The following is an 11,604-nucleotide window of genomic DNA, read 5'->3' on the forward strand; positions in this document are numbered from 1 at the left end:
AACCAGGCTATTGAAGGGTGTTGGTTGTTTCACATTCCCCTCCCCCCAGCTTTTATTATGAAGTGGATGATAACCACTGCTTTGCCATCCAACAAAGAACAGGGATTTGTCCTGCAATGGAGAGATCCCCTCTTCCTCTACTTGACCTCAACTCAGTCCCTTACACACTTTAGGATGAAAAAATCCCAACCTCAAATCTTTGTTTTACCTAGGTAACAAATTCCCAAAAATCCAACTCTGCCCAGCTTGAACAGGATGATGCATTTTGTTAGGTGCTAACTATGAGGTCACAGGCAGAACTGACATCATGAAAAGGCAGGACTAGATTTCCTTGAAAATGGCGCCCGTGTCTTGGCTCTTCTCAGAAGCTGAGCTTTTTGTGCTTAGGAATTACCACCAAATGTCTGCAGTTCCTGGGCTTGCACCTGCAACTTCTACAAAAACAAGACTTCTCAAAGGATTTCCAAAACTGGATACCACACATGCACACACCCACACATGCACACACAGGGGCACACATGAGCACCGCTATTTCTCTATCCAAAAGAAATCCCAAATCTAAGATTCAAGAGAATGGATTGAAAATCCCAGAGGGAGTCACCCTGAGGAAGTCCAAGGGGAGAGGCAGAGATGATGATGGCTTCTGTGGATTCTTTTTTTTTTTTTTTCTTCAGGGAAAAAAGAATCCATGGGGCATGCAGGGCATGCATTGGGTCTGCCAGTTCCAACACTGGTTTAGGATGCTGCATTCTGTATCAGAGTGCCTGTATAATATGTAATCACTCATACATTTTTTTCCTCCAGAATGAATCTGCCCAGCAGGCCATAATAAGACAGAGCCCCTCTTTTCATGAGGGATTAGAAGAATAGCCGGAGGGATCTGGGTTAAATCCAAAGAAGAACTTCCTGTATGCTAGGATGTGCTGGGCTGGCATGCGATGAGGCATGCCAGATGGTTCTTTCCTTTCTGGTCAGGTGAAGATGTACTGCTCTGCTTTCAATGCCCAGGAACTGGGACTGAAGGGGAAGCAATGGCAGAAGTCCCAGTTTAGTCAGCAATTAGCTGTATGTCCCTGGGCCAGTCTCCTCCCAACCCAGCTTCATAGTTTCTGCATCTTTTAGATAAGAGGGCTGAGATTGGACTTAATCCCTTCCCGTGCTGATGGAGTTTCTGCTTGGGGCCCCTTTGCGACTCCAGCCTCAGCTGCCTCCTCTCCAACTATTGCAGAACCCAACAGCAAGGGCCCTGGGCCACGGGGTCTTTTGGCTCAAGATCCTTTAGGGCCAGGGAAGTGGTCCATGTGGCCACTACATCTGCTATGGCCAGTGACTTCAGCCAACTCAAAAGCCATGTTTCACCCACCATCCCACTCCCACTGCGAAACCAGCCCAGGCAGAGAGGGTGGCTCTCTCAGATGCCACTGAGTGTGACTTCAGCAGGGCAAGGCCATGACTCTACCAATCAGGGGATCCTGGGAGGAGAGGCCACACCTGGCCTTGTCCCTGTGCCAGTCTGGGCCTGCCTCACCCAACAAAGAGCTCTGCCCCTGCCCCTGCCTAAGACATTGCTAAGGCCTTAGATCTTAAAGAGCCAGGAAAGCATGACTCCACAACCTTCACCCTGTCCACAGAGGAAAAAGGGAGAGGGACAGGATGTGGTCAAGATCATGGTGAAGCAGCTAGCTCTGTGGGCAGGACTCGACCCAGGCAATACCCACCAGCACCACCACCACCACCAGCTGCCACCACCCTCTGTCTCTACTTCCTGCACATTTTACAGTGAGGCCTGTGGGCAGGGGGTGGGGCCAAGATAAGTCAGGCACGTGCCAGCTATGCATGCCCTCCCCCTGACTCAGTGGCTGTGACCTCCCTGAGCCTGCAGTGCTCACTTGGGGCTCCTGGGCTCTGATCTCACTGGGTGCCTGCAGCAGGAGCAGCATGAGGAGCCGCAGCCTCCTCTTGGTGACCCTCCTGGCTCTGGCGAGCCTGCTGCCTGCAGCCTCTGGGCGGAAGAAAGGAGGTGAGTGTAGACTGAACCCTCCACCCTGGGGAAAGGTGACTTCTAGCTCTTCAGGGAGAGCACGGGTTTGGAGGAAGGAAGGCCGTGTGTGCACGCATCATGGTGCCTGTCCACCCTTTGCCTCCTTATCTGTAAATGTCTTTGGTCAGTTTCTTGGGGCTTGCCTGCATCTGTCTACATACCTGGAGTGGGGCACATGTGTGCTGTCTGTGCCGCTGTGTGTCATTGTACCTGTTTATCTCTGTGGGTCTCAGAAACAACAGCAGTTGTGTGCCTGGGCACAGTGCTTCTGGGGCCAGGGGAGAGAAGCTGGCCAGGCCTCCTGCTGGGGGTTGTTGCCATTTCTGGATTGGTGGTCCACTTGACAGGTGCCGTGAGCTTTCTCTAACCCTCAGCCCAATTGTGGAAAGACCTGGAGTTGAGTAGGGATGTAACTTTGGGATCTGCTGGGAGGCTGCTCTGCTGCTCCCTTCCCTGACCTCCTTCCCCACTCACACCCCTGGCCAGGCTGGGACCGGCCTTCTGACAGACAGGTTAGGGAGGCAGGGGCTGCTCGAGTAGCCAGACAGGCACCTCCCTGCCTGGGTGAGGCTGTGGCAGGGGCTGGGACATTCTGACCTACATTCACTGCACAGCCCTGGCCCTCACTCACCGGAACTCACTCCTCCATCTGATCCTGGGAGTCAGTCTCTGCCTCTTCTCCACTGTTGCCTTTTCCAGAAATACAAGCCCCCAACTAGAATATGAGCTGATTTAGGGAGAAGGGGCTCAGAGACTCCCAGGCAAAGGGAGGAAGGATGCAGGCATAATCCAAAGCCATGTCCTGTGTGGGCTGACTCCTGCACCCTAATGGCATAGCATCCTACCAAGACACAGTGAGGCCAGGACTGGAGTCCCTCTTGCTCTTTATGTGGTCCTGTGTTTCCTCCCTGGTATCTAGCAGGTGCATCACTTCACACGCTAGTGTATGACAGTGGGTATATGACAAGCCATAGGTCGGTATAGTCAGGCCTGGCCCCCTAAACTGGCCTGAGCTTTTCAGGATGGGGGTGGTGCTGTCTGTTTTCCTTCAGAGCCAGGCAACCAAACCAGCCCCTGCTGGTCCTGAGATAGCAGGAATTACTAAATGGCTCACCTGCTTCCTCTTCCTACTTGTCTCGTTACTGCTCACAGACACGACTGTGAACAAGTATTCTGTAATTAACTATCTGCATATGTGCAAACACATATTTGACTCTGCTTATATACTTTGGCTATGTGCATACGCATATGAAGGCCTGTGCTTGTACTTATATCAATGTATTCAATCTCTCATGCATGTCTAGAGGTGTGTGTGTATTAGGCGAAGCCATGTGAAACTGCCTTTTTTTAGTCGGTCAAAAACAACTTGCCGTCAGCATATGGTGACACGTACAGCTGAGTGTGCACATTGATTCGAGAGTGTGTGTTTGGACTGTGTGCGTCTATGCCTGTATGAAGCCCTGTACCTGGGGAGCCAGGCCTGGATGATATCTCCCCATGTACGGGTGCCTGGCTGTGTGTCGTGTGTTTGACATGAGCCTGTAGACATATCCCTGTGACTGGGGACCCAGATGTGAAGGGGAGGATAGAAAAGACAGGCAGGTTAAATGGGCGTGACTGCTCGAACCTTCTCAAGCCCCTGCAGACGCTGGGCTCCTATTCCAGGTCCACATCATGTGACCTGCAGACTCATCCCATCTCCCTGTATTCCTGCGATCCACTCAAGTCCTTCCTCCCAAACTGACTGGAAATTCCCGCCTCTCTGGCATGTTCCAAGCACCCAACCTCCTCCACTTCTCCGGGCAGAAGCTAATCCCAGCAGGTCTAACACAGGCTAAATTGCCTTTCCTCCAGCAGGGGGCAGCAACTTGATTGAAACCAACGCAGCCTAACAAGCGCCGCCCGTTTTGGGCATTTTCCGTGTGACCCGGGAGCCGGCTGTGTGTGTAGCCAGCACCAGGCAGGGGCCTGAGGGAGGAAGGTGGCACTGAGGCAACGTCACACCACTGGATCCAGCTGCTATGGGAACACCTGATCCTTTTCTCTGACGCTAGACTGAATAGAAGGCCTGGGACCACCCCCATCCCTTTGGCCACACTGCAGCCAGACCAGAGGGTTGTGGAGGCATCAGTGGGTCAGGCAGCACTATCTTATTCCATTTTACACTTCCTGCACAAAATCACGAAATGGCCCAAAAATCCTTCCAAGCAGAATGGCAACATTCAGAGGATCCCCTCAAAGACAGAGGCAGCACCCAAACTCGGAAACCAATACTGGCCACCGTGACAAGCACAGCAGTGTAGACATAGCCAACCAGGGCTGCGTGGCAATGTACCAGGGTGCTGGTACCTGGCATGCCAGCAGTCTCACTTCAAAACCCTTTCTCCCCAACAGCCAATGAGCCCCTGGTGGCATACACCCAAGGCCTGACGGCCAACACAGCTGGCAGAGTCTGCCCTCACCTTGCCAGCACAGACAGACGCACAGCAAGGCAGGCAGAATATTCCGGGCTGTGCTGGTGGGCGGGGTCTGAGAAGTAAGGTCTCCTGAGGACATGAAGTTTAGACCCAGTGAACTGACAGGCAAATGAGTACCAGGCAAGGGGCGGAGGCACAGCCAAAACCTTGCCTGGGCAGCCAATAGCTTGGAACAGATCAGGGGCCAGTCATCAGCAAGGCTGGGGAGAGGGACAGGGCAGGCCAGGCCCGGCCCTCTTGGCCATCGTACAGATTTTGAACTTCATCACTTCCTCTAGCCTTTAAGCAAAGTGGGTTTCAGAGCAGCCCAGGGTGGAAGTCCAGGTTCCCATTTCACAGAGTGAAAATTGCAGTTGGAGAGCCAAACACAACTCTAGCAAAAACAGCCTACCAGAGGACCAGCACCAAGTTAGGGTTGAACAATTCTAACCTCACTGTCCTGTGCCTCCAGTCACAAGATTTTGGGGAGGGGTTCTTTTACAGAAAAATCAGGGGGCTGCCCACCAGACGACGAGCCATGTGTCCAGTCAGTGCCTGACCAGTGCGTAAATGACAGCCAGTGTCCCTCGACCATGAAGTGCTGTCACCGAGCTTGCTTCCTCCAGTGTGTCCCTAGGGTCTCGGGTAAGTGCTGTCCGAGCCTCGGACCACATGGGCAGCTGGCATGGGCAGTGCTCACCCCAGCCCCTGTGTTACAGTGAAGGCGGGCAGCTGCCCCGAGGACCGGATGTACTGTCTCAGCCCCATACAGCACCTGTGTCACACTGACTCTGACTGCAAAGGCAAGAAGCGCTGCTGCCGTACGGCCTGTGGCCGGGACTGCCGAGACCCTGCCAAAGGTACGGCTCCTGTACGCCCGGGAAGGGCACCTGCCCTTGCCCAGCCCCAACACGCTTCACAGGGGCATCCTAGAAGCCAGGGCCTCCCGTGGCCAGAGTCGGGAAAGTCGATGATGGCAGTGCTCATCCTGGATCTGCTGTGACACAAGGACCATGTCCCTGAATCACCCTGGGCTTCAGCAGCCACCTTAGACAGCAGGGAGCTCTGCCTGGTTCTGATGGGGCCGGTGTGGGGGAAGCCAGCCAGGCAACAGGGCCCTATTGCAGGAGGAGCTCACCATTTTTTCCCCTGTCTCCTCAGGCTAGTTCCGGTTTAGGATCCACAGCTCTGCATCTTCGAAGGGGCTCTCAGCAGGAAGAGGAGATGAGGCCGGGCCAGGGACCCTCTCCGCCAACAGCAGCACTCAAGATCTGATACACTCTGCTGTATCTTCCCTGTGGCCCTGGCTCCTCCCCCGAGCATCATGATCTGTTGTCTGACCTCAGAGGAGCTCCTCTTCCTCACCCCAATGTCCCAGCACTGTTAACACTGAGCTCTCACTCTTCCTAACACCCATTTCCCATGTCTCTGCACATCCTGCATCCTCCACCGGAAATGCCCAAGCTGGGCAGGGCCCTCTTGGTGCAGGCCTGACTCCTCCCTTGGGCAGTCCAACCGCTGGGCTCCACGGTCCAGCAGCAAACATCAGTCCCTCAGGCTTTCCACGGCACCTGCACCACAGCATAGGCACTTGCCATGTGCTACCTGCCCTGCTATTTACTTAACGTTTGCTTCTCAATGACTGTTGTGTATAAATACGGCTACTGCAAAAACAAAACAAAACAAACAGAAAAACTTGATGTCATTACTATAAATTGTGTTAGTTGCTATAAACAGAATGTGATTGTGAAAACAAACGCACTGACAACAACCCAGCTCCATTAAAGTCAATTGAGTCTGGTGACACAATGTTAAGGACTCTAGCTAGACACAGCCCTCTCTGTTGTAACCAATGGAGAGTCGCAAAGGTTCAAGAGTTTGTGCCCAGCACAGATCCCTAATCAGAGACTCCGCTGCAGACAGAAAAAAAACGAAAGGAGAATAACTACTCCAAGAGGTAGCATTGTGTAATGCTGTAGCCACGTACACACTAAGACCACGTCATGCTGCCCGTCCCTAGGGGATTCACTACGGCCAGGGCAGGTGGGATGGCATCAGGACAGGGGCTCTGTCCCCATCACCGACCCTCTCCAGGGTCTGTCATCAGAACCCAATGAGTTTATGGTAGAGAAGGGAAATCAATGAGAGAACGACAATTCTGGACCCCGGGTTCTTCCTCCTGCCCCGAGCTTGCCCTGAGCAAAGGCAAAAGACAGGCAAACCCTCTGGTACTTTTCCTGCTGGGTCTCCTTCTCAGGTCCCCAACAGACTCAAGATTTGGGGGTCAAACATGTGCAGGTGAACTTGGGAAATCCTGGCTCTTCTTTCCCAGGGAACCCAGGGGCATCCTTCACCCTTTTTGCCCTGTTGGGAGATGGAAAGATACCTACTGCCCTGATGCCATAGGACCCAGCCACCTGAACTGTTGATTCACTCCAGTCATGGATGGCGTACTACTTTGGTCCACAGTGGACTGCATATACAAAGCAGTCTCCTAAGAGCGTGTTGCCTAGTGACACTGTCTCAGTTTGTAAGTGTACTCTGCAATGTTTACAAGGATGGAATTGCCTGGTGACACACTTCTCAGAGTGTGCCCTGTCCATAAGATATGGCTACAAGGGGAGGCCTGTGAGACAGGGCAGAGGAGAACCGTCAGGGAGTCACTGACTCTTTCTGAGCCCATTTCTCCATCCATAACCTCAGGGTTAACCCGGATAACACGACAGCTTGGACTATAGGACTCCAAGTTGCCCTTTTCCTCTCCACACTTACCCTGGCATCCCTAGAGGAGAGGGCAGACCCCTGCTCCAGTGATCTGTGGCCTGGCCATGGCCCTGTTTTGGTTTATGGGCTATAGGTAGAAGGGGCAGTGTGCCAGGTTTAAGATAATGTACTAGACACCTGTGGTGAGCTTCCACCTATGCCATGAGAAGATCTGCCATGAGAAACCACCGGCATCAGTGAAAGAGCCTCACAGAGCAGGCCTAAAGCAGAGCTACGCAAGTGAAATCTCAGAGGGAAATACGTGTGTGTGGCAGAAAGTCTCTGAGACATGAGGACTCTGTGTCCCGGGTGGATGGCAGGAACAGCTTGATGAATGCTGAATGTGAGTCTGTGGGCCATACCCACAATATGCCTACCAAGGCCCTGTCTCGAGCAATGCTCATCATATACCACCGGAGTCTATACGAGCCCTGGCAGGATCTCACCCAGCTTGGAAACCAGGCGAGGCTTCGTGAAGGAAGTGATTATCCAAGGCAAGACTTGAGTTTGAGTAGGAGTTACCAGTGTGACGGTGGCGATCGTCCATTCTCCCCTTCCTTGCCAACAGCAGCGCCCTCAGAATCGTTCGTTCCAACTCTCTGGACTATCACAGTGTTGATGACACCGTATATCCTGGCCTGGAGCTCAAGTGTATGAATATACCCATTTGTAAACAAAATCCCCTCAGCTGTAACTTGGTATCTGTACACTTTACTGTGAGCTCCCTGTGGCCAGGAGTGGCCACGTGACCTGGGGCTGGCCAATGAGAAGTAAGGGGAAGACTATTACGAAAGACTTCCTTGAAGATTTGTTTTCCTAATTAAGAAAACTCAGCCTTCCGCCCATCCTCCTTGTGCCGTTTGTGCCTTCTGTAATGTGGCTGCTGCAGCTAGAACAGCCACCTGGAGAACTTTCAGGACTGACTGAGATGAAGATTCAGATGCTGGTGATGACCTGAAAATGTTCAGGAAAACCATGTCTGGGGACCCAGTGCAATGGCTCGATGGTTAAATCCTTCCTTGCAAGTAACAGGATCCCATATGGGTGCCATTTTGTGTCCCAGCTGCTCCACTGCCCATTCAGCTCCCTGCTTGTGGCCTGGAAGAGCAGCAGAGAATGGCCCAAAGCCTTGGAACCTTGCATCCATGTGAGAGACTTGGAAGAAGCTCTTGGCTTTGGATCATTTCAGCTCCAGTTGTTGTGGCCATTTGGGGAGTAAACCAGCAGACAAAAGATCTTTCTGTCTTTCCTTCTCTCTGTAAATCTGATCTTACTTTTCAATACAAACAAATAAATCTTAAAAAAAAAGAAAGCATGTGTGGCAGTAGTAAAATGAACGAGAAAAGAAGCGGTGACCAAGGGTGTGACCTTGGGGCAGGGACACAGGGCAGCAGCTCCCAAGACACACGACACACCAAGCCTCAGGCCCTTCAGATTCTCCCCTTGTGGAGCCACTGGAGGCTCTGGCAGTCCCTAGCAAGCCCTCTGATAAACATATGCAGACCCTAACCACAGAGGGAAGACACTGCAGCAGCCAGGAGTCAGTGCATGGAAAGCGGTGAAGGATCCCGGCGAGAGCTCGAATTGTTCCAGCCACTGGGATGAGGGCCACACAAGCACAGTGCCAGAGGCAGCGACAGACTGCATCTTCAGCTCCTGGGCAGCCGTACCTGCCCTGGCAGGCTGAAAAGAGTAACCTCCTCACTAGCGAAGCCACCATGATCTGGCTTCTGTTCCAACAGTCAAATTCAATCCTGATACACCAGGAACAGGAAGTGCAAGAAGAGCTGTTGATGGAGAGGGAGGCAGCAGGTACTAATCCTTAGCGAAACGAAAGGCAGACATTGTTCCATTTTAGACAGTGTGGACAAACACCCAAGAACAGACATTCGGCCCAAGGTCACACAGCAACTTACCCGCCCGCTCTCACTGTTTACTCAGAGTGAACCTGAGGTGGAGTAGCCAAGGGCTGGGCAACCCCACAGGGGAGCCTCTAGCCACACGCAACTCCTGAACACATCCAGTATGATCGGTCCTGAATGAGACTTGCTACAGGTGTGTGTAGGAGGCAGAATTTCAAATCAACCCCAAAGATCCTCATCCCTGCACAATCTCCTCAGAAAGAAACTTTAGAGTACAGACCACACGTCACAAGGGTGTCTGCCCAGGTGGATCTGGCCTAAGCAGATCGAGTCCCTTACAGAATTCCTGAATTAAATCCAGCTGGTTATAAAAAAAGTAAGCCCGCACTTGGGCTTGCCTGCCAGAAAGCAAGTGTTGGTGCTGGGACCTGCCTGTGAGGTCATGTGGCCACAGAACTGCTGCTGACCCCAGGTCCTGAGGTGGGTCCCTAGCAGAGAGCTGGCTGTGACAGGGGCACCTCAGTCCTATAATGATAATGAATTTTGCCAACAATCTGTGGGCTTGGAAGAAAACCCCCGAGCCGGCTAAGCACCTCCACTCTGGCCAGCAACTTGGCTCTAGCCTGCTGGACTCCCGAGAAGGGAATCCAGCCATGCCAGGCACAAACTTCTGATCTCGAGACACTGGGAGTACACACTCCCCTTGCCTGAAGCTGCTGACCTTAAAGTAACTTGGTACATGACATAAAAAAAAAAAAAAACCCATACAGTCTAACAGACTGAACTGCAAAAACTCACAAAGATGAAAACATAAAATATCATGTCAACTATTTCTTTGCTGATTCCATGTTAAAATTAAAACATCTTAGAATATTTTGGGTTCAATATATTACTAAAGTAACTTCCCTTGTTTCTCTCTCTCTCTCCCTCAATTTTTTTTTCAAATATTGCAGTTACCTGTGGCTCACATTCTACCTATTGAACAATGCTGGCCCAGAGGAAGTCAGCTGTGTGACCCTGACAAAGCCACAGGGCCTTCCACTTCCAACTGATGATGCAGCACCTGTTCTGCCGATACCTTCGCAGCTTGAATGAGGTGAGGTCGGGCTTGGCCCAAAGTAAATGCCAGGTAATGCCTGGTCATTCTCATTATTAGTAACCGCCATGTATGAGTCTGCAGCGCTTTGCTCCAACCTGGGACACAAGAACCACTCAATAGACGTGAGGATCCCGCCACTGGACACAGCCCCTCCGCATGTTTCTCCCCCTGACCCTAACAACCCACCTGGAAAATGGCACTAAGAAGTCCTTGGGTGGGCAGGAATGGAAACCGGGCCTTGGGAGCAAAATACTGGAGAAGTCCCAGCCCAGACCGGCAAGACTCAGGCCTCATACCTGCCCCGTCCCAGCCTGGCGCTCCCGGGTAAGTAAAGCCGGAATCCACAGCAACCTAACCCAGAGAACCCACAGCCTGAGCAAAGTGCTGGAGCGCCTCCCCCCGCCCGGGCTATCAATCAGGGAATATGAGAGCCTGCCCCTGCCAAGTTTGTGTCAGGAGTAACTGAGCCAGAGCACCTGGAGCTGCGTGCCTGGCACATACTAAGCACTCAATTAGGATGACTGTGATAACTGCTGATCCCTCGCCGGGAGGCTGTAGTCCCACTCTTGGGGGATCCTCACGCAGAAAACGAAGTGATTCCTCCTTCCCGCCCTCTCATCACCCCCACCCCCGGGCTTGGGAGGACACACGGGCTTCTGGCCCCAGCGCCCAGACACCACCCCCCCCCATCCGAGTCAGGAATAGAAACCACCGCCTCCTGCAGCCCGCGGCCTCCCTCCCTCCCCCGGCAACAATCGATGCGATGCGGACGAGGCCGCGGGGGACGCAGAAAGACAGTGAAGGAGCGGGCAGCGGGGCCTCCGGTGCAGCGAGGTGCGGCGGGGCCGCCAGGGCACAGCAGAGCCCCCGAGCTGCCAGCGGCTCCCTAGCCTCCGTGCCTTTAGAAGCAGACGCGCGCCTGGAGCCCTGGAAGGACGGCGACAGGTGAGGGGACCTCCCTAGGCAAGGGGCGTGGTCCGGAGAGGGTCGGGGCTGCTGGGAGTTGCTGGGAATTTCGGGACCCGCCCCCTCTAGAAGACCACCCCCAGGGGAGGGAACTATGTGGAAGATGGTGCTTTGGGACCTCCCAGGCTGACTGGACCTGCTCACTCATCTGTAAAACGCGATCAGGAAGCCTTGCTCACTGGGTCTCTGCGGGGATTGGGGGAGAATGGGGGGCGCTCAGGAAGTGATTGGCAGGTGCAAAGTGCTCAACATCGGTGTGCTGAGGGTTGACTCCAAGAAGCCTGGCGGCTGCCAGCCTTCACAATGCCAAGGTCTAGCTGGGTTCTTTTGGAGCTGTCCCTTAAGCTTTCTGATGTTCGGATGCTTTTCAGGAAGTGTTGGTTAAATGCAGGAACATGGAAGGCACTGACCCAAGAT

At 53.2% G+C, this 11,604-nt stretch overlaps 1 protein-coding gene across 2 annotated transcripts; it reads left to right on the plus strand.

The window, feature by feature from the left end:
- The first annotated feature begins 1,847 nt into the window (after nucleotides 1-1,847).
- On the plus strand, nucleotides 1,848-6,186 carry LOC121157082 (WAP four-disulfide core domain protein 5-like). Of its 2 annotated transcripts, none has more exons than XM_040981082.1 (4): nucleotides 1,848-2,020; nucleotides 5,002-5,142; nucleotides 5,217-5,383; nucleotides 5,659-6,186. In XM_040981082.1, exons 1-4 carry the CDS (start codon nucleotides 1,939-1,941, stop codon nucleotides 5,770-5,772), a joined length of 504 nt encoding a protein of 167 aa, XP_040837016.1. In that variant the 5' UTR covers nucleotides 1,848-1,938; the 3' UTR covers nucleotides 5,773-6,186. The 2 variants fall into 2 exon arrangements, with proteins under 2 accessions (XP_040837016.1, XP_040837017.1); XM_040981083.1 differs by having other exon boundaries at nucleotides 5,217-5,357; nucleotides 5,659-5,750.
- Nucleotides 6,187-11,604: the final 5,418 nt, after the last annotated feature.

This window comes from Ochotona curzoniae, unplaced genomic scaffold, assembly GCF_017591425.1.
Source record: "Ochotona curzoniae isolate NIBS_2020 unplaced genomic scaffold, NIBS_Ocur_1.0 contig_3520, whole genome shotgun sequence".
In the NCBI taxonomy this organism is placed as follows: domain Eukaryota; kingdom Metazoa; phylum Chordata; class Mammalia; order Lagomorpha; family Ochotonidae; genus Ochotona; species Ochotona curzoniae.

Coding starts and splice junctions, on each gene's coding strand:
- LOC121157082 (XM_040981082.1), top strand. CDS start 1,939: ATGAGGAGCCGCAGCCTCCTCTTGGTGACCCTCCTGGCTCTGGCGAGC. Junction 2,021..5,001: donor CTCTGGGCGGAAGAAAGGAG/GTGAGTGTAGAC, acceptor GTTCTTTTACAG/AAAAATCAGGGGGCTGCCCA. Junction 5,384..5,658: donor CTCCTGTACGCCCGGGAAGG/GCACCTGCCCTT, acceptor CTGTCTCCTCAG/GCTAGTTCCGGTTTAGGATC.